This window comes from Ursus americanus, chromosome 21 (genome assembly GCF_024610735.1).
Source record: "Ursus americanus isolate L20-20 chromosome 21, mUrsAme1.1.p, whole genome shotgun sequence".
In the NCBI taxonomy this organism is placed as follows: Eukaryota; Metazoa; Chordata; class Mammalia; order Carnivora; family Ursidae; genus Ursus; species Ursus americanus.
In genome coordinates, this window is record NC_142147.1 from 14,857,387 (window position 1) to 14,880,439 (window position 23,053).

The 23,053-nt window shown below is 48.6% G+C and overlaps 1 protein-coding gene across 1 annotated transcript; it reads right to left on the reverse strand.

Annotated features, from left to right (window-relative positions):
- Positions 1-9,618: 9,618 nt before the first annotated feature.
- CFAP20 (cilia and flagella associated protein 20) lies at positions 9,619-21,913 on the reverse strand. The gene is made up of 6 exons (XM_045806891.2): positions 21,573-21,913; positions 12,557-12,636; positions 11,766-11,877; positions 10,976-11,164; positions 10,570-10,680; positions 9,619-10,058 (listed from the first exon to the last, which is right to left on the reverse strand). The coding sequence occupies exons 1-6, from the start codon at positions 21,654-21,656 to the stop codon at positions 10,053-10,055; spliced, it is 582 nt and encodes a 193-aa protein (XP_045662847.1). The 5' UTR covers positions 21,657-21,913; the 3' UTR covers positions 9,619-10,052.
- Positions 21,914-23,053: the final 1,140 nt, after the last annotated feature.

The window sequence follows — 23,053 nt, forward strand, 5'->3', positions numbered from 1 at the left end:
CCAGGTCTTTGCCTACACTGTTCCTTCTGCCTGGAAAGTCATTGCCTTTTTTCCCCCTTTACCACCCTTCCGCTCTCAGTGCAGACAGTAGACATGGACTCCTCCAAGGAGTGCTCTCTCTCCTCCTGCCCTCTCTGGATTCCTACCCACCATAGAGGCCACTCTGAAGGGCTGTGGTTCAGCCCCGGCTCCCAGTGTCAAGGCCTATACAGAGCAGGACTCAGGGTTTACTTGGTGAGAGGCCTGCAGATGAAGGGGAATGAGCTCCCCGTGCTGGAGGGTCTCTCAGATGGGGGAAGGGAGCACTTTGCTCCTCCCTTTCTTGCTCCCCTCCTCTGACTACTTAGGTAGCTGGGGCGATTGGGGGGCACCTGCGAGAGAGGGACAGCCTGCATGCTGTCTCAGTCACCTCGCCCTTGGAAGGGCCCACTCCACCCCTGCTCTGTTGGCCCCATTTCTCACTTTGGCTTCCTGAGCCCCTGCTGCTAATTGACCCCTCCTCTCTGTATTTCAGTGTTCAAATTCCAGGCACAGGGATTTGAAGGCTGAGTCCTGCCAGAAGCCCAGGGCAGGTCATCACTCCAGGGAGCCATGATTCACTCAAAAGTCTATTCATTCATTCAAAAGACGTGCTTTGAGCCCTAGACCTGTGCCGGGCACTATCCTAGGTGCTGGGGATACAACTTGGAAAAATGGACATGGGCCCTGCCTCTCAGACCTTACAGGCCAGTGGGCTCCTCCCTCTTCCCTGAGCTTCTGGGAACCTCTGCCTTCCTCCCTGGTGAAGATTTCTTCCGTTCTCCTCTTCATGAAATCCCTCCTGGCATCCTCTATGAAGGCAGACACGCTGCCAGGGCCCTGAGGGAGGCCAATCCTGGTGGGTCCTGCCCTAAGCACAGTCCATCCATTTTCAGTGGATCCCTGCCACAGCCCTATAAGGTGCCTATCACTATTGTAATTCTTGTTTCTGTAAAAGACTCAGAGAGGTCAACTCTATGGCCTGAGTTCACAAGGCGGGTAAGAGCCGGGATTCAAGCCCACATTGGCATGTCCTAGAGGGAAGGGCGTAACCTCTGGTCACGTGGCTCTTCCCCCTCTCAGAGTGCGCTCACCTGTTCATATCATTGCCCTGCAGTGACCCCATGGGGAAGAAGGGCAGGTGCCACCAGAGAGTATGATCTCCACCAAACTTGCTTTCTGCTGGGAGGGAGGTGTTGGGGAGGTCTGCCTAGGAGGGGGGTCTGGGCAGTGACCACAGGCTGCCCAGCCAGCTCCCCCACAGCCCCTGTCTCTGTCACAAGGACCTCTTTCCCTCCCCACTGTTGCCAGTGGCACAGGGACCAATACAGGGAAGCTGTGTCCACCTTCCCCACCCCCTCCAGCCAATCCAGACCACACTCAGGACACTAGCTCCAGGTTCTGCATGCCCCATCTCCAGCCTGTTTCCTCCCTGGCCTGTCATTGTCCTCTACAAGCCCCGGTCTCGGGGAGGCCCATGTCCTGCCCCCCAACACCTCCTGCAGTTAATCATGAGGGCAGCCCTCCCAGTCAGGCCCAGCTCTGGCCCCTCCAACCCACCCTGCTGCCAGGCCTCAACACAGCCATCCGTGTCTCCTGGTCAGAAGCCAGTGACCAACTCAAAATAACTGTTTCCCTTCCCTCCAACACAACTGTCTTTGCTGGGGAGGACAACAGCTGCAAGGGATTAGGGGTGGGGAACAGAACCAGAGAGCCCCCCACCCTCAGCCCTACACCCAGGCCCAAACCCATAGAGCTGGAGGCTGAGGCAGTGGATGTGGGGCCGAGGAGGAGGCTGCCCACCCCAGTGTCGGGGCTGCCTTCCCCGCTGAAATAAAGTCCTCCTCCCCCGAAGCAGGAAGCACGAGGGGAGCTGGAGGGCGGCAGCCTCCGCCAGCCCAGGACCCCAGGCAGGCTCACCTGTGGCCACTGGGCCACCTCCAAGCCTGAAGCCGCTCCCTGGAAGTCAGGAAGAAGGAACTGCCTACTCTTTCTACAGCAGGAAGCCCAGTGCCCACTTCTGGGCCTTTGCTCCTGCTATTCCCTCCGGCTTGCCCTTCCCTTTACCGCCCAGTGTCCATGCCCCTAACTCCTCAAAGTCCTCCTCCAGAAAGCCCTCCTCCAACCCCCAACCCCTAACAAAATTCAAAGGATGGAAGTTACAGCCTTTACCTGACCGCACACCGTCCCTAATGGTATTTCTCACAGGAACAGATGCCTGGCAAGGATGACACAACATTGAAATGGCAGAACCACCCTCAGCTGGAGGAGATGGGGAGCTCTTTTGGACCTCACTGTTGAAATGGACCGGCCAGGCCTCACTCTGAGCAACGACCTCTCACCCCGGGCTAGCTCAGGCGCAAGGACCAGGGGAGGCACGACTGAGCTGAGGAGGGCCCGGAGACAGCTGGGATCTGAGTCCCCAGGGCAGGGCTCTTATCACCGCAGTGCCCGCCCCAGGCACGTCTTACGAGGACTAGGGCGCTCCCTACCTTCCAGGCTGCTGCCTTTCTCTCAGGGTGGCTCCTCTGTGCCAGAGCTGGAGTCTGGCTGGGACTCGCCATCTTACCCAGGGGCCACTCTCTCCTCCCACTCCTCCCACCTGCCGGCTCCTCCCACCTGCCGGCTCCTCCCACCTGCCGGCTCCTCCCACCTGCCGGCTCCTCCCACCTGCCGGCTCCTCCCACCTGCCGGCTCCTCCCACCTGCCGGCTCCTCCCTCCAGCTGCACACCCATTTCCAGCCGTCCCTTTCGCTGATCCTTGCTTTCTCCCTCCCGGTCTTGGTCTCAGGGGCTCTCAAGTCCACGTTTAGAGCCCGCACCCCACACAAACACGAGAGTGGGCATATCCTCACGGAACATCACCTGGTGGGCGGCGCTTTTCCTCCTGCCCTGTTTCTCCCTTCCACCCCCTCCCTGCTTCGCCCTCATACTCTTCCAACTTTGAAGATAATCTTACATTACATATATTTTTGGTAAACCACCTCATACACTTTTTGGAACTGAGATGAGATATATGATAGCAAGTAAATAAATATTACGTGCTCTGTCCCGTGCATTAATTTATCCTTTCCTATCCTTGGCGTCTGAGAAGGGGGCAGTGCAGGGAAGGGGTAGGTACTAAAGGGGACCCGCCAGCTATGCTTGTTACCTGTGTCCTGTGTCCCTTAGGTTTTGGTAATCTGTTGCTACCTAGTGAACCACTCCAGAACTTCCTGGCTTAAAACCACCGCTGTTTTATTTACTCCTGGTTCCTGCACCTGGGCTGAGCTCTCTGGGCAGTTCCCTGGCTGGTCTTGCTGGGAGCCACCTGCGTAGCCTTGCTCAGCTGGAAACTGAGCCCGTGCTTCTGCACATAGTTTGGGCCTCCCAGTCAGTCCTCATCCAGGTGCCTCTCGAGGCAGTCTTGGAGATGAGGGCTCCAGCAGAGTGGCTGAGCGCCAAGAGTGTTTCCAAAAGTAAAAACGCAGAAACTGCTAGGCCTCTGTAAGGCTTTGGCTCAGAACGGGCACAGCATCACCTCTGCCACATCCCGTAGTTAAAGCAAGTCACAGGGCCAGCACTGCACAAGGCGTCAATACAAGGAGGCAACGTTCATTGCAGGCCACCACATTCACAGGCTGGCGCAACATACGTGGGACACACTGGAAGCAGTACGTGAAAGATTGTAACAACGGTAATCTGGGGTGGTGGGACTATGGGGGCTTTGAACTCTATTTTTACATTTGAAAAAAGACAGGAAATAAAGGGGAGGCTGAGAGGAGGCATCCAGTTCACTGTTCTGGGTGGAGCTGTCCCAGGCAGCTGTCACAGCAAGTCCCTTGATTCCCGGGAAGTTGGGGCCTTCTGCCTGATGGGGCCCTAAGAGGGCAGGGAAGCTGTTGCTGATGCCAGGGCCTATCCTCTGGGAAATGAGCCTTCACTGGGAAATGCGCTGGCCCTTACATTTACAACAGGCCTGAAATTTAGGCTTGAGACATCATGTCTGAATGAGGTTCACAGCGGCCGAAGTACCCAGCCAGGAGTGAAAGAAGGTGATGCTCACCACTCACCAGGCTGGCATTCCCTGGGGCCAGGGCAGGGGCTAGTACAGAGCTCGTGGTGCAGAGCATCTCCCCTCCACAGCCCTCTGCCAGCACAGCCAACATGAGCACAGACTCTGGGAAAGAATCTCTACTTCCTGTAACTATACAGGAATCTCAGAAACACCTATTCATTGGGGAAATGAGTCAAGTCCAAATATATGACTGCCCAGAAACGTTATCTAGGTACCTGTGTCCCCAGAAAACGGGGCCTAAGAGTTTGGCAGGCCCAGCCACCTGAGCCCTGCAGAATGTTTTAGTCTGGAACGCCTGCAGGGTCTGCAGTTCAGCCCTGCCCCCACCTGCACACACTCAGCAGAGGATTCTCTTGTGATCCTGCTTTCCCATTTGATCCCCTATCACACATCCTCCCATTCCCCAAGGAAATGCATCAGAAGAGAGCAAAGAGACACTTGGCCAAGCTTTCGGAACAGGTGGCACGAATCTTTCTCACATGCTTACTGGACAACGTCCTACGCGCGGTCTGGGCTGTGCTTTCAGAGCGGCACCTGCCTGGTCTCCAGCCCCGAGGGACAGAGATCTGCGGCTCAGCGCTACCTCTCGCAGGTGGCGGCTACTGACAGTCACCAAGACCCTGACATGTTGCCTTTGGTAGGTTTCAACACCAAGAAAAGAGGCTTGGAAGCATTCTATTCTTCAGAGTTCGAGTGAAAATGAGAGCAGTCTTGGAAGGGAGGCCGCTTTGGAGGGCGCCTTGCAACCCAAATGCTCCTGTACACATGGACTGATTCTCTTGCATTTCCCAAATTGACTGTATTCCCTCCCAACTACTGGGAGGGTTCGCAACTGAGGACTTTAAGGAAGAGAGCTGGGGGAGACCCAAGTGACGAGAGAACTCACAAAAGTCCCTGTTCATCTCCATTCCCCTCATGCAGTGAAACAGCAGAGGCTCTTGGTGACATTCTCTGCCCCAGAGAATAAGGGGATCCATCCGACGTGCTTCCACATCCCACCCCTCGCACACTGTTTTGCTTTGCTTCAGACACCATGGATACCAAGAGGCACGATTTTTCCAAGGCTCATGCTCCATCCAGATGTTCAGAGCCTGGTGGATTTACGATCTGGAGGGCCTCTGCCACAACCCAGAGGCTGTGGTGGTTTGCATTATAGGACTCCATATTTCAGGTTCTGGAAAAGGGGCAGAGATGTAAGTGACATACTAGAATTTTGTATAAAAGGAACTTAAACCTCGAGAGGTGCTTTGCCTTATGCTTTCCTTTCTTCCCAGCATCTGGCCTCTCTGCACGCGACTCTTGCTCACTCCAACTTGGAGCAGCCTCTCCAGTGACCGAAACACCAAAAATCACCAGGGAGAAGGTGTTAACATGCAGATTTCTGGGCCAGATTTAGACCCACTGCCAGAGAATCTGCATCTTAATGAGCTGGGCCCAAGAGCCTGCATGTTAATAGGCCAGGGCTAAGTAATCTGACTGTGACCTTTTTAAAAGTGAGAAATACAATCAGAAGGACATCTTCAACAGTGTGTAACTCAAATTGTACTGAAGCAAACACCCGTGTGTAAACACTGCCCAGGCTAGGAAATAGAGCCCTGGTGGCCCTCGGAAGTCCCCGGCAGCACTTCTCGCCTCACTCACGGCGTCCCCATCCCATCCCGTCCAGCCCCTCCCCCCCCACCGCTGCAGCTAAAGCAGTCTCCTGAGCTCGGAGATACTCAGTCCTCTGCCTGTCACTAGGGACTGTTGTTTATCAGTGCACCCAGAACAGTGCACCGCTTGGCTTTTCTGAAAATCAGAAGTGGACTCGTTCCTAACACGCTGTACCTTGGTTCCTTGCTGTTTGTGCCGCGTGGCGGTTGTGTGCTGCCCCTGTTGCTGCCCCTTGCCGCACGGTGTCCCTTTTCAGGGCTGTATTGTATTCTGCGGTGTGACAACAACACAACTGATCGGATCCCTCATTCATGGGAGTCTCTCACAGCCCAGCTTTGAGGTAAATTTCCTCACCTGGCTGCTTTTGTAGAGGAGGAAACAGCAGGTCAAAGACGTCAAGGGATTTAAGAGCCTGGCGTGGGGGTTCGACAGCTTGAGTTTGAAATCTGCTTCTGTCAGCAGGGGTATCACTGTGTGAGCTCCGGCACATTCGTCTCCGTGCCTTGGTGTCCTCATCTGTAAAATGAGAGTAATAGGGCCTGTTTCCGGGCTGTGAAAATTCAGTAACACAAATGCTTGTGAAGTAGTTAACACTTCGCCCCTTCAAACACTTTCAGAAATGGGAACTGGGGCTTCCATCTTACTTCATATATTTTGTGTGGTTTAAACTTCCCATGAGCATGGGTTACTTGTGTGACCCATTAGTGAAACGCAAACCTTTGCCCCTACCACTTTGTACCCTTAGCCTCCGTCGCTGAAGGTCCGCTAACATGCAACCGTGAAGTGACAACCAGGCCAGCCCTCACCGCAAAGGCAGAGCTGAGTCTGGTCCTCGAGCTCTCTCCGGCAGCCGTGTCTGACCTGACTCAGCCACCTGGAGGGATTCTCTGACTTCTCACTGCCCTCTACCAAAAGTTCACAGTCAGCCACACAGGAGGCAAGGGGCCACCAACGCCAGGACGACAGGGATGGCATAGGACTCCAGTCAGGTGATCCGGGTCCTTGTTCCACCCCTGCCACTATTTGAGAGGCTAGCCCGTGTCTCTCTGGGCTGTGGTATCCTTGGCAGTAAAATGGAGGGACAGAGGGCTAGACAAAGAGAGCGCCAAGATCTTTCTCAGTGAATTCCCTGATCCTTGAGGCTTTTGGCTAAAGCTGCTGAGGTGCTGGGGAAATCAGCTTGGAGGCTGTTCTCTGGCATACCTGTCTTCCTGAGAAATGCCCCAGGAGGGGGCTGGCCTGGCTACAGGGAAAGCATTCAATGGGCCAGTGGCAAATAAGGGCCATCGTGGATCCACTCTCCCCCAAGATGAGTCCTGCTGGGAATGGTTGCATACCTATCTCAATGAGTTCATGACATTAACCAACGCTCTCATTTGGAAGGCAATTCCTTCTAAAACACGCCGTGACTTCCAGGGAGCCTCATAATACAACTCTGGCTGCTTCAATTTCTATAATCTAAGGTCACTCTGGCCCTGGCACCGTGAAAGAGGCCACTAACCCTCACAGCCTGTCCCTTCCTCCTTTCTGTGGCCTCATAACTAGTTGTCACCATCTTCCTGGTGAGCTGGAAGGCCGAGGGCAAGGGGCCGTGCAGTCATTGGTGCTACAATTCACACTGGCCTGGGTCCAGTTTAGATAATACATCCCATCACCCTCAACGCCCCCTCACTTCCTCTCGGACGGATATGTAAAGCATCTGGGAAGTCAACAGCTGCCGCCTTCCACCCCAAAGAGGGAGGTGAGGTAATCCCCATACATAGTCCGACAAGTGCCTCAGGGTGAAAGGGGCTCTGTGTGGAGGAGAGTGTGTTACTGTGTTTCTCTGGACTTCCAGGAGCACTTCACTGATGGCCTGGCACTGGAGAGTGATGGAAAGTTAACCGGGTTTTCTCATCTCCACAAAAGCATCTTTCATGCCACAATAGACCCCATATTGGAAGGAAGATTTCACTGTACGGTGACCAGAGACAAACAGCTCTGTTGAGGTCCCTGGCCACCCCACCGCCCCCCACTGCTGAGGATTCCAACCGTAATGTAACCCTGAAGGCTCAGGAGACAGGCACATGGAGTCTAACAACGGCAATGCTAGTATGTTTAAGGATGGAGAAGCGGGACGACACCCAGCTGTGACTGGGGTTGGCCCTGAAAGAAGAGGCACTGTCACCTGGGCAGATGGCCCTCTGCGTGCTGACCCACTGGTGCCTGTCAGAGGGGTGGCATCCATGAGGAAGGTGGCTCCCATCTAGTCTTTAGCAGGAAAAAAAGGCAGAGTTGTCCTGACTGAGCCCACCTAAGTGTCAGGTACTCAGCAACTGTGGGGAGAAACAAACTCCGTGAGGCGTGCAAGGTAGCAGTGGAGCCCCTTTCCCTCCAGACCCCTGACCCCCACCACAGCCCCCCGGTTGCCTCCGAGACATGGTGCTTACCCACAGCACACCCTGGAAGAGGACGACACGGGAGAATAGTGCTTCTTGCCATTTAACCTCACAGAAGGGAGCAATGGCCATGTTGAAGTCAGCGCTGCTTTACCTCTCATCGAAGTCAAGATGGCTGGTGCCCATAGTTCCAGTGCCATCCCTGTGGAATGGAACCAGATCCGGGGGAGTTCCCTGGGGCGAACCCAGGATCTAGGAAGGCCTTTTGTCCTTTTCTTGACTTGGAATTTTTTTTTTTAAAAGGTTTTATTTATTTGTTTGACAGAGAGAGAGACAGCCAGTGAGAGAGGGAACACAAGCAGGGGGAGTGGGAGAGGAAGAAGCAGGCTCCCAGCAGAGCAGGGAGCCTGATGCTGGGCTCCATCCCAGGACCCTGGGATCACGCCCTGAGCCAAAGGCAGACGCTTCACGACTGTGCCACGCAGGCACCCCCCCTTGACTTGGAAATTCTTATTACATAAATACTACTTTTCAAAAAAAAATGTATCATACCAAAGTCTATACATGATACAATAACCATTCTCTCCAGATGTCACTGTACCAGTTCTTCTGTATCCTTCAAGACCTAGACATATCTGCATATGCTTGTCTCTGCCCCCACGCTGCTTTCCCCCAGAAATGTTACATATGGTAGAGTTGCATCATGTCGGCGTTTAACTTTTGTGAATTTATTTGTGCCAGAGTCGGTCACTCCACTAACCAAGCATATGCCCAAGAAGAAGTGTGAGCAGGGAAAGAGGGGTATGGTTTCAGTTCTCATGTGATTCAAGTGTTTAAGGAAACACTTTTCCTCCAAGTACTAAATTCAAGGCAAGCACTTCATCTGGAGCTCAAACAGGGACGTGAGGATCGGCTGCCATGCTGAGGGACACTGCGTGTGCTGCTGCAGAGAGGATGTGGGGCTCCAACAGGACAACTTCCTAAGGAATCGAAGAGCATTCTGGGGGTGCCTGGGTGTCTCAGTCAGTTGAACATCTGACCCTTGATTTTGGCTCAGGTTGTGATCCCAGGGTCGTGAGATTGGACCCCCACGTCAAGCTCCGCACTCAGCTCAGTCTGCTTCAGATTCTCTCACCCTCTCTCCCTCTGCCCCTTCACCCACGCTCACTCTCTCTAAATAAATAAGCAAATAAATAATTAAATAATAATAATAATAATAATAATAATAATAATACAAAGAGCCATCTGGACTAGATGCCACTTTGTCTTAAGCTTGACATGGGCCCTGACCCCCAGTAAGATGATTCTACTGGTCAAACGCTGTTCACATTTTTTTCCATTTAGTTCATCCTGGAAGTTGTTCTAAATCAGTATCTATAGGTCTGTCTTGGTCTTTAAGTGCTTACTGCAAGCTATTCCATAGCACGAGTGTATGGGATATTCTTTGGAAAGAGCGCTATGTTCATATCACAAAGGAAAGAAAAATATTTAAAAAAATAAACTAAGAACAAATTTACAAACCAAGAATATAGTATTTTATTCATTTCCGGATTATGAGTATTACACAGCATATACATATATTTAGATAATATATAAAACAATGAACAAACCGTAGGAAGAAATATTGGTCTGAATTGCCTTATGGGACATTTTTAAATCTGTAAGTTCGTGGTGAGTGTATCTCCCCACACACTGAGGCAGGCAGCAGGATAAACTGCAGCATTCATATTCCAAAGGACGGCTAATTCCCCACTGTATTTACAATGCAATTACTGCATTATGGCATGGTCACTGGTGTCCACAACAGGGAACACCAAGTAATAGATAAAAGAACCACAGCACAGTAAACTAATAGAAATATTTGTTTTTTTGCATTGTCCTCCAGGTAGTTTCCTTTTTAAACTAAGAGCCATGTCCAGGGGCTATCCCTTAGAGTTGCATTCCAGTTATTGCTGGAGAAAAAGAAACAAACAGAAGAAGCATCAGTTTAAGTTATCAGAAAATAAATGGTGAGTGCCACTGACCACCCCCCACCCCAATCTCTGATGACACCGGAGGGGACGCTGGGCTGTGCGGAAATGCGTAATGTCAGCAGCAGTCAGGCACGTAAGCAGCCACCATTTTGTTAGAGGAGCCCAACGGGCTGCTGGTAATTTGGGGCTGCTAAAGAGGTTCGGATGGAAGACATTCTCCAAGGAAGGTCTGTGAGCAGGAAGCAGCAGGCTGTCCCCACGAGAGGGGCAGGATCACCTTGTGCAGGTAGAGACAGCAGTAACAGAACATTGCACAGGACTGATCCTGACTCAGGGCTGATGGTGGAAGAAGACCTTAGGAAGATTGTAGGATGAAAGGTGCTCCAGCCCCCATGTCAACATGGAGAGGCTCTGCGGCTGACCTCAGACGAGCGCACTTTCCAGCTTCCCCAACTCACCATCTGGCCTCCTCTGAGGAAGGGCAGCTTACCTTTGCTTTGTTCTGAACTGGGAGATATAGTTTGAACTCTGCTGGCAGTTCATCTTCTGAGTACAGTCTGTCTGAGAAGTAAACCCGTCGGATGCGACAGTTTGCATGGATCTGTGGGTGCAAGACTTATTTTAAGGGACAAAATATGATTGGCTTTCCTCTTTTCCTGCTTCTCCTGGAGCCCCTCCCATGATGCTGTCAGAGCTTCATCTCTCTGGCATCTCCTCAGCCTGGCTTAGGGATATTATGGATTCTGGCAAGAGCGGTATTTTGCTTGCTGTGTTCTCCCACTGTATCTGAGCGGACACCTGAATGTGTCCTGGACGTCTCTGAGCCCTCTGGACAGTGACAGGCAGCACACACTCCCCTCTCCCGTTTGGGGCTCCATCAGAAAAGGAGCCAGTACCTGCACTCTTAGGGTCTCGATATAATTGGTGCCATATGCCCGCCTAGTGAAGTCTGACAGATTGAACTGAATCTGGTTCCAGCCATCATCCAGCCGCATGGGCATGGTACAGATGAAGGGTTTGACTCGGGTGGTGCTCTGGTAGTTACTAGCCCGAAACCGCCGGCGCACATTCTTGTCATCTAGCACCTGTGAAACACAGAAAAAGAGCCACCACATTCACTCTACCTTGGAAGAAGCAAACAACCTTGGTGAGGCAAGGGCCTGAGCTCCCGCAGCCCGGTTTCCCAAGGCTGAGGCCCAAGGGAGAATAAACACACCAGATACAGGTCACACTGGATGCAGATGGCCCGGAAGGAGCAAGTTTATCTTGTCCGTTGCCGAGACAACACCAGCTGCTTAGGGCACATGACACAGCCGAGGGCCAAGAGACCACAGAATGATTTCATAAACGTTCTTCCATTTGAAAAATCAAAAATACTAGAACACAGGCCTACAATAACCAGTATTGAATGGACACTACTCTAACCTTCAAGCTTTGAAATCCTGTAGCTATCATTCAGATTTTCTAGGTGCTTGCTTCTCCTTTGAAAACTTTGCGTTAAAGGTTGAGTACTAACACCAAATTTATATCATAATAATAACGGCTGCATCAAGTGTCTAGCAGAGGCAGAAACGAAGACACGCAAAAGAGTAAGGGTACTTTCCTAGAGCTACTCTTCTCCTGCAAGTTGACAGGCCATCCCCCTGGCAGACCGAAGAGTATACACATTCGTATGCATCTACTAACCTGTACTTCAAAGGTAAAATATTTCTTCAGATTTTTGATAATCATGACGAGGAAGGGAAGTTTAATCCCCAATGTCTTCTTTGGGTCTGCAGGACACGTGATATACGTGGTGCTGCAGAGAGAGGAGACACTAATAAACACACCAGGTGCCTTTTCTTCTGTGGTATACACTGCGAAAACACTCGGTCCAAGAGGTGAATTGGAGAGTAGATCTAAAAGATCCAGATACATCATCCAATAATCCCTCAATCCTGAGGCTTTAAAAAAAAAAACAATGCTGGACCCTGAAACAAAAGCTTCACACAGAGCTAGACATCAGCAAGAAAATACCTGAAAAACAAAGCCAGGCCAATGAGCTGAGCAATTTCCTCCAGTCAAAGAAGACTCCCCTCTGGTCTAAGAGAACCATCAAGTGATAGAAAACCCAAACTAAGACCACTGTGGCCCAGGCCACCCACGGGATGATTAGTGCCACCCCTCCATGCACGTCCACAAGCCTTGGTTACGTATTAATAATAAGATAACTAACACACAGCACTTACTACGGGCTGTGCAGGCCCTAAGTGTGCTCATACACAATTCACTTACTTAATCTTCACAATAACCCCATAACGAAGGTGTCCTGTTATCCCTATTTTACAGATGAGGAAACTAAGGCCTAAGGGGATTAAGTAACTTGCCCCAGGCAAGGTGTAAGCAGATGGTCGGCCCCGCAGTCTGTGCTATTAACCTCTATGAAGTACTGCCTTGCTCGTGCACAGTGTCTCTGGGCAAACGGAGGGGCCGCTTACCTGACATTTGTTCCTTCAATCTCTAGCACCAGGGACTGGATGTCGTTATCAGTGATTCTTTTGATGTGACCATTCCGCACCTACAATGAAGAAAATTAAACTGATCAGTACTGAAATATTTGGCAATAACCTTGTTAAGATTTTGAAGGCCAAATGGGACCATTTAAAGAAGACCACAGTAGCCCTTGGGGCATAGCACAGAACTTTGTGACAGGGTCCCATCAACGAGCGCAGGAACCGCAGGTGACCTGGCAATCTGTACATCAGGATAATGTTGTATGCACTGCGCACCAGGGACATTCATGTACACTCTCTGACTTAATCCTAACAACAAGAGAAATCACAAAGTCGGTGGTACCTTACAGATGTGGACATGGACACCCGGGGAATGCAAATGAGGATCCTGAGAGAGTCAGGATTAATGACCAGGCTTTCCGCTGCCCTGCACTGCCTCATGCACTCCGGCCAGAAAGGCCGAACGCTGAGTGCCACTGAGAAGGAGGGTGGCAACCAAAACATGAAAGCATGCTGCCCCCAGTAGGAAGCATCGTTTCTGTCTCCTACAATGCTTAGTACTGTGCTCCTACCTTCCCTACCTTCTGCTCCCTAAATTTCAGCTTTTTAAGTTTTTGGTTTTTTGTTTTTTAATTTAAATTCTAGTTAGCGAACACCCAGTGTAATACTGGTTTCAGGAGCAGAATTCAGTGACTCACTGAACTGGTGGGATACAACACCCAGTGCTCATCACAACAAGTGCCCTTCTTAGTGCCCATCACCCATCTAGCTCATCGCCCACCCACCTCCCCCGCAGGAACTCTCAGTTTGTTCTCTATCGTTACGAGTCTCTTACACTTCAACTTTCTAAAGTAAGAATTCAAGTCTCATCTTTGCCATACACAGAAGCCTTCTTTAGCATTTCATCCCACACGGACCTCTCTTCTTTCTGATCTGCTCGTCTGGCTCATGTGGTCTAGAGGACATAATTCAGCACTTTATCCCACGTTGTTTTGTATTGTCTGCTGCTGCATATGTAGGAGGTACAGATGGGGACGGATCAACACTCAACACAGGTTTCCCTTCTCAAAATAATTCAGGAAAGCACAATTACCTTCAAGCTCTCAACTCTAAAGCACCTATAGGGATGGAGCAGAGTCGGGCACAGGCATTGTGACATGGGGCTGGCCTGTTAGGGCCGCGTGTACTCACACATGAAAAAGATCAACCAGCTTTAGAACAGTAGGCACCAAAAGCATGTAGTCTTTTTCCAGGTAGAGTGAAAATGGCTGTACTGGCCTGTCAGAGTCAAGAACTCAATCCTTTGGCCTTCCACTGGGCTTGCATATAAAGAGAGAGCACAGTGTCAAGTCTGACAGATAGTTGTATTTTTCACAAGGGATTATTAATAATATGGCATTTTGTGTTTAGACCTCGTCTCTGTGACCTGTGTTCCTATGAATCTGATCTGCTTATGGTGTGCTTGGTGTTCCCATGTGACATCTGACACCACTGCCCAGCTTTTTCTGCAAGATGCAACTGAGTCTTGTCTCCTCAAAGGTAGGGATCAAGTACTAAGCATTGTTGGTCTCTTCTACAATGCTTAGTACCATGCTAGGCACAAACTAAGCATTCAAATATTTGCTGACTTCTGGAATTTGTCACCCTGAGAGTTGGCAAGAATGAATAGATTCAAGGAGGATTTTTAAAAAATTCCTGGATAACATATCCACCATGGACTATTATAGGAAGCCAGAGAGCCTGGGGTATATCACAAAGCCAGGGAGGCTGCCAGGGAGAAGAATGCTTTCCCACAAATCAGCCTTTGGTGCCCATTATCAGAGACAGAATGCATGGTGGATGGGCCCCAGATCTCTGCCAATGCAGCATTTCTTAGGTTCTTAAGACACAAATGTCACATTGAAGTGCTTCTCAAACAAAGCTGGCGACACCCAATGCCCTCCTGCTTCGAATTCTGGGCCTCTTTCCCAGGGAGATTAAGAGCACAAAGCCTTGGGTCTGTGTAGTACATGCCAACACTGCCCACCTCATCCCCCATATAAATACTTTGGACCGAAGTGGCAATATTCCTCCTCTGTTTGCTAGCCCAAGCTGCAGACTTGTCGGTGAAGGAGGAATCAAATGAGAAATTATTTCCATTTCCAAATAACATGATGCAGTCATATTGCTAAGAGCCGCCAGTATTCCAACAAGATGCAAACACTAATTTTATAACATATTGCTAATTATTCTAACACAATTACAGTTATCTAATATAGCTTCATTCTTTTTTTAAAAGGTACATAATGCAACAATCAGATGGTTAACTTGAAAAGATCAAGGGCTCAAGGACAACTAAAAGGCAACTTGTTGCAATTTACCCAATGCTGCTTGAAAGCATGGCCTCAGATCTTACATCCAGAAGGTCTCTCCCAGCACAGTGAGAATTCTCTCTCAGCTCCAGAAAGTCCAGCCAGATTTCACAGGGAGGAAATGTTAGGAAACTTGCTTCTGCCCATCTCAAAGTTTATAGCGGATGACTTCACCCCAGCAAATGCGATTATTCAAGTCTTTACAGAAGAAAACAATGCCTTACACTGCACGCAGAAGCCAACAGACTGGAAGCCAAAACAGACTTTGTGTATTCTCTTCTGCTTCTGCCCCAGAGGCAAGCTCATTTTTAGTTAGACTTTCAATAACTTCCTAAAGAAAATTTTCTCTCAGCAACACATCAACCACCACACTCACAGACTTAATTCTTACGAAGTTAATTAACATAGTCCATAAAACAAGAGAACTCAGGAAAAAGGCAGTTTTTTCAAAGGAATGCCCACCAGTCTCTCTGGAGTTTTAAGTATTCTCATATCATCAGCTGCCAGAGCTTTCAAATCATATTAAGTTGATTTGTTAGTGAATTATGATTTTTCTCCTTTATTAAGTTCACAGGGCTGCAAATACAAACTCACTGGAAAAGAGGGGTGGGGTGGGGGTGCAATTAATTAGACATATGAGCACTGAAAGGAAACCTTCCAAAACCTCTCTAGGCTCTAAAACTAGGATCAAAGGGAAAAGGGGGGGTGGACAATTTGGGGCAAGGCCTCCCAACCACCCTGGCAATCTGGCTGTCACCACCTTAAATTGTAAAGATCTTCCAGGAAGCCAACCCCTCCTCAGTCCAGTTTCTGACAAACACATATAACAAGATACACAGCCTCAGAAAGCATTGACTTCCTTTCCTTAGCTCCTTCCAGTTCAGAGGTCGCTAAGCAGGCCTGGCTTTGAAATGAAGATAAAATGAACTGGTCAGCATTTACTGCTTACAGTGGAAGTGGGTTTTATTTTACTTCCCTCTCTAAATGAGAAAGTGCCAATTGTTTTTGACTTGTCAATTCTTTTTTATTTCATGACACATTCCTACTATCAAGGTGTGGGCTACAAGTGTTTCATTCCTCCAAAAAAGAAGCAAAGCCAATCTTACTTTTTTTTATGTACTCCCTACCCCCACCAATCCCCCCCAACCCTGGGAGAGGTGAGCCTGGAGAACCAGTGAAGTGGGCACCAGACCATGTGCTGTGTGTCCTGAGAGCCGTGTTAAGGCTTTTGGACTGGGAAAGCCCGGGTACAATGACAAAATTATTCTAATTTCTGAAGTCTGACTTTACTGCACTTCCTATTCCTAGGCATCCGTTATAGACCCCCCCGCACCCCCCCCCCCCGCCACTCCCAAGCTATGAGTGGCAGAACCCAGGCTACTAGCTGTTGCAAATGAGAACAGTTCTCAGCCTCTGCAGACACCAGGAAGGGAACCTTCAAGCCCTTCTTGCAATCACTCTCCCAGGCTTTCCATGGTTGCTGGGGCAACTAATAAAGAACACTGATTTTTTTTTTTTTTTTCAATGTAAGCTCCAGGGAGGAGGGTCAAGCTGAGGGGAAAAAAGTACTCCTGGGATAGGGAGGAAGCTGGCCAATGCTCCATATTTCTTCAAGTGTTTTAAAAATAACACATGAGTTGTATGCATTCCCTACCCCCACCTTCCATTTCTCTGGCTCCACCCACTTATCCTGGCAGACAGCTGAGCCCTCAGCCATCTGGCATCCTAGTCTTAATGACACATGCTCCAATTTACATTAAGCCATGAGAGCTGTCCATTTCAGCAGCAAAGTTTCTGCCCACAGCTAGGGGCTGGGATCTAAGTCTGAAAACAGGCAGAGGGAGACCTCTGTGGGGAGAGCTGGGCATAGCTCTGTCTTGAGTCTTGGGCTTCGCAAGCTCCAATGGATCAATTAAGTGCATTGCTAACCAGTCTTCGTAGAAATGCCTTGCAAGGGCAAGTATAACTAAAACCCATGCCTTCGTCCAATTATAGTAAAAGCTGTTCCTCAGAATATGAAACATCATCAGACTGATCCAGGGAAAGTCTGGAAAAAAAAAAAAAAACAGTTGTACTACCTTCCCGTCCAAATGCCCTCGACTCTGCTACTGGAAACCGCAGCAGTTTAACAATTTACCAATAAGGTTTGCTAATTAAAAACGAGGGTGTGGAAACTACTTTTCTGGAGACAATTCATTTTTTAAATTGAGAACAGGGAAAATAAATAAATAAAATTAGGAACAGGGAATGGGAATCTAATACTTTCCAACAACACCCACAAAAAGTCTGGTTCTAATATTTAGCTTTGGAACAGGCAAGAATCAGCAGCAGCTGAAAGACAAGGTGAGAGGCGAGAAAGGTAGAGAAGATGATATGAAATTAACATCCTCATCTAGTAGACTTTTAGCATTTTAGACATATTTATATGTTGAAATGTGAAAACTGTATGATTTATACAGGCATAAATGGGAATAGAACCATCTGGTATTTTCTTTACAAACCAGAAGTAATGTCTACATTAAACGTAAAAGTCCTTTAGTAAATGTAATATTTGCTGGTCCCAGAAGTTAAGGGAACATCAATTTCTCCTAAGCTGTTGGTTTGAAAAATCAGAGGTCTTGGGGCTCCTGGATGGTGCAGTCAGTTAAGGTCCAACTCTTGGTTTTGGCTGAGGTCATGATCTCAGAGTCCTGGGATCAAGCCCCACTTCTGCCTCTGGCTCAGCGGGGAGTCTGCTTGAGATACTCTCCCTCTCTCTCTGCCCCTCTCCCCTACCCTCTCTCTTGGGCTCTCAAATAAACAGATAAGTTTTTGTTTTTGTTTTTATTGCAGAGGTCTCCATCAGGAATTTTACAGTGCAACCAGGCATAGATTTTCGGAAGCTAATTTCAAGTACGAGGAGTACGATGAAAAGGAAGTAGAGGTTCTATAAGGGTATATAAGTGAACTTAACCTGTCGGGCGAGTGGATATAAACTAATGTAACCTGAGGAGGTGCCTTTGCACTGTGACCTAGAGACTAATGAGGAGGTGGCAGGGTGGGTCCCAGCAGGTACAGAAGCCTGAAGGTTCGAGAACACGACCTCTTTGAGTTCAGCAGGAGGTCACTGCTAAGGTGGGGAGCCTGGGAGAGGTGAGCCTGGAGAACCAGTGAAGTGGGCACCAGACCATGTGCTGTGTGTCCTGAGAGCCGTGTTAAGGCTTTTGGACTGGGAAAGCCCGGGTACAATGACAAAATTATTCTAATTTCTGAAGTCTGACTTTACTGCACTTCCTATTCCTAGGCATCAGTTATAGACTTATTTACTTTTTTTTTTTTTAAGATTTTATTTACTTATTTGACAGAGAGAGACAGCCAGCCAGCGAGAGAGGGAACACAAGCAGGGGGAGTGAGAGAGGAAGAAGCAGGCTCCCAGCAGAGAAGCCTGATGTGGGGCTCGATCCCAGAACGCTGGGATCATGCCCTGAGCCAAAGGCAGACGCTTAACGACTGTGCCACCCAGGCGCCCCTAGACTTATTTACTCTTGGGCAAATTCCTCGGTTTCCTACCCTATTTAATACTGTATGCCATAACTCTGTTGCCAAGCATTTTATATACATCGTCATCTAATCTCCATGACCATGGGAGGAGGTGGCATCACTACAAAATGAGAAAACTGAGTAGGTAAGTACTTGCCCAAGGTTACACAGCACAGGACAGAGGGCAGAGCCAGGACACAAATCCACACTGTCCCAACTCTAGCCCTGGGGTTTCAAGGTAAAATACTTTTCCTCCCCTTAAGGAACTTGCAGTCTAGTGGGAAATACACAATAAACTGGCAACTGCCATACAGTGTGATGTAGAGGGCCACAGGTGCACAGAGGAGACCTAAGCTTCCAACGAAATAATGTTTAAGTTGAGATTTGAAGGATGGAATGGGGGGGGGTATGAACTTCAAAGAGTATAGGATAAATGCAGATGTTACAAATGTTAGTAACCACACCCATGAAAATGGAGTTTGTCAATTCACTGGTATTAGGAATATGGCATTCACTCCTCACGTTCATAAGAAGACACAGAGCCTAAACAGAAGACAAACTTAATTTTTCCAAGATTATTCTTCACAGAAAACAAACTATAGAAATTCCGTCTTCATAAAGTTGGGAAGGAGAATAGTAAAGTTTGTGAAATCAAAATAGTAAAAATAGCCATATGTACCTACTGGCAAAGTTCAGGGTCATTTCTAGATAAATGTGGGCAGTCCATCCCTCCCTCCATCAAACTTTGCCTTCACTACAACTTTGCCTTACTTCCTGAGAGCAGGGAAAATGTCTTCTTCTCTCTTTGTACCTCCCCAAATCTACACAGTGCCTGTGACTTAACTGTTGTTCAATCAATCTTTGATAAGTATATCAGTTCCCAGTGTTTCCCCAACTGGGTTGGATCCCCAACACTTTCTGAGTATTTTGTCATATAGCACAAAGCCTATGGATCTGACCCCAAAATTGCCATTTTCCTCCCTTCCCTTCTCTTGCCCCAGGGGAAAAAATTCACCCCTAAATACTTTTCAGTCTAAATACGAAAAGTAGAAACATAATTAACTTTTACTATTACCAGAACTTTGCTCAAAATGAGTGCTATTCTAAATGTTTTCTTTGCCAAAATGTCTGTTTAATTTACTCCGTGTAACCCCGCCAGTTGTTCTAATGTTTTCACACGTGTTTATGTCATCAGGGTACCATCCGACCTCTAGTGGCGTTGTTAAGGGACACAGTGCACCATGGTTACTTTGCTTTTATATTCTGTGTGTAAACATGTTGACTAGTCAAAAAGCTGCATTTGAAAAATAAAACACACTACAAAAGATTAGACCCCGGAAGGGTTAAAATGGACAACTCTGGCAAGTTTCACCTACTAGAAATGCTGAGGCCTCTCTACTGCTGGAAGTTTTTCAGTGTTAGTTAAGTTCTCTGACCTGCTCTGTAAACCTCTCCTAGATCAAGTCCCATCCTCTAGTTCAACTGCCTCATACTGACACTTTTGTTACAATTCCATGTTCAACAGCACACAAGGTCACTCTCTCCATGCCTCCTGACAGCCCATAAGTTAAGCCGAGCCACAGCTGGGAACCCATCATCCTTACAAAGTTCTCAGGGACATTCACTTCAGGTTCTCTTTGCAGAGATGCAATTTCAGAGTTTACAGTATTTATTCCAATGTGAACAAAACCATGGAACTGAAAACCTCAGTACGCAGGGAAAACATTAAGGAACCACTTTCCTGTGTAATACTCTTGGTATTAGCCTGAACTTGTGGATAGAAGCACTGTGAAAGAGGAAAGTTAGTCAGATTTTTCACCCAAGCATAAGGCCCAAACAACTTACTATATTCAGATCTTTCAACTATCTTATAAAAATGACATTAAGAACACACCACCCTCAAAACTGCTTTGGAAATGCAGAAATCCCTAGTGATGACAGGCAGAAGGCTATCTGTGTTCTCTCCCAATCTCTGTGTGGCCCAAAACGCTTCTCTGTGGATACAGGAAAACGAAGACTTGTTCTGAGATGAAATCCAAGATTCTTGGCTTCATTACCAATAAACTGCTTATTTAGATTACTCCACATCCATCTCTATAAAAACACCATTCAACATAACACTTCTTTCTGTGATCCCCTGAGGAATCACCTGTCTTCCGCAATAGAGTACCTGTCTTAACTCACCCTTTAAAAAAAAAAGGGTACAGCTGACTGGGAACATGCATGAGAAATGGAACAATGAAGTAATAAAATGCAGACCAACTCACAGCATGCTTGACACACATGTCCCCTACTCAACAGCTCCAAAAAGACAGGAGATGAAGGACAGGGTCATCATCTCCTGGGGTCAGTGAAAGTGTTATCCAGTGGACACCTCAATAAAAATAATGAGGCTGATACTTGGCTCTGAGCTTATTACTCCAAACAAAACTTTATCACCATTTTGCAATTTTCCTGATGTAGACATCAAGCATGGAAGGCACAGCGCAGACCCCAAGTAGCAATGAATGTGGAGCAGGTGCCAAAAGCCACGAACTCTGCCTTGTTTGACATCACTGGAAGGAAAGGAGCAAATGAATGAAATCCAAACATAACTGCCTTCTGGCTGTACCCCTATAAGGGTGCCTGGAACAAAGGCTCTGTGTCTTGTGCCCAGCACAGTGCCTGGCACAAAACAGGATATCTGTAAATATTTGTGAAATCAGTGAACAGGAGCTTCTTTCATCTGTATGTTCCCAAAGCAACCTCAAGTTTATGCATTTCACACTAGGGGATGGGCACTATCGATCCCACTATATAAAGGGGGAAACCAAGGCTCTCTCTGAGGAACTGACTGACCAAGTCAAGACGGCGGCGAGGGACCACTGTCCCAACCACACCATGGCCGCAGGACACTTAAACCCCAGCCACGCCCACCCCACACGCACCCCACCCCCGCCCCCCGCTGCCGACACGACGTCCCCACCTCGCGCCTCTGTCACGCCAGCCTGGGGACAGGTCACAGCAGCGCCCGCTTGGCCTCTCTGGAGCTCCAACTCGGCACAACTACCCGCCACCCCGTCCCCAGCCCCGGGACAAGGAGGGGGCGCGGCCCCTGCACCCCGCCCAGCCACCGTCCCCCAGCTCCTAACCTTTTTGTCCCAGATCTGCAGGGGTTTGCTGCCAATGCTGTAGAGGATGGAGAGGAAGCCGCTCTGGAATGTGTTTTTGAACATCTCGCCCGCGGCCTTCCCAGCCGCGCCGGAGCCGACCTAGATACGGGAACCAAGAGGCGAAGGGAAAGCAGGGCCGACCCTGGTCCGAAGATGAGAAGCTGCGCTCTTGACCGCCTGATCTGTAGTCACCCGCAGCTAAACTTGGACGCGAGACGCTACGTCCTAAAACTTCAGCTCCCACAAGAAAAAAAGCCACCTCAATTCGGAAACCACAGCAACTGCCGCCCTCGCCGCTCTCCCCGCCTTAAATGGAGGCGGTGGGCCGTGCGCCGCGTAACATGGATCCCTCCGCCTGCTTGACCCGCCCTCTGGGCGCGCGGAGCCCAATCCTGCCACAAGTATCATGGACTTCCTGTTCCTTCCGCTCTTAAGCCCCGCCCCAGTTCCTCCTCCTTGTGGAAGGAACTCTGTAGCCAAGGGACTATTTTTCCATCGTAGTCCTGCACAGTTGCTTTTAGAAAGCGGAAGGAGACAGAGGATTATAGAATGTGTGGTACACACGCACGGTGTCAAGGAAACGTGGCGGGGGTGGGGTCAGGGGCGGGAAGACTTGCCCCCCCCCCCCCGAGAGACTGGGAGGAGTTACAAGGGCAAAAGAAAAGTGGAGAAAGGCGCGGAAGGTGGCTTGGCTGAGCAACTGCTTCCCTGGTGTTCTGAGAATGTCAAATAGGTGTTGGCCAAGTGCAGGATGAGGTTAAAGCACCCGACCATTATTGTGCACTCACTATGCTAAGCGCCTTATATGCATCATTGCTTTATTTATCAATAGAGTCACTATGAATACACCGTGTTATCTCGTGGGATGCAAACCAGTGCTCTCAGGAAAATGTATTACGAATGCACTAGCAAACAAAAAATTCTGAACATTAAGACAAAAGCAGAAATTAATAAAATAAAGTTGGGTTGAACCACCAGCTGTTTTAAATCGAGTAATACTTGGAACATTTTTTAAAAGACATAAAATAAGCTCTGATATTTCACAGTGGGGAAGAAATCCCAAATGTTGGAGACCAATCACTCATTGAGCGTCTACTTCAATATTATACGGTGTGCCCAGGCCTGTGGTTGGTATTGTGGCTGACAGAAAAGGAGTTTGCAGTTAACATCATCATCAAAACGGCTACAAATGGCTAAGATCAATTGAGCATTTATTAGGTGTCAGGCACTATACTAAGAGATTTAGCCTTTATTAAATCATTTAATCCTCTCAGCAACCCTGTGAACAATCTAACCAAAATTTCCAGACATATGGATCTTATTAGAGTAGAAAGTCAACTTATATTTATATGAAACTTATTTTTGGGTGACTTCTGGGGACTCTATATACTTTAGGCCAGTGAACATTTTATCCCTTGATTGTTACTAACATTTTCAGGGATCCTTCTTTGCCTCTTTCA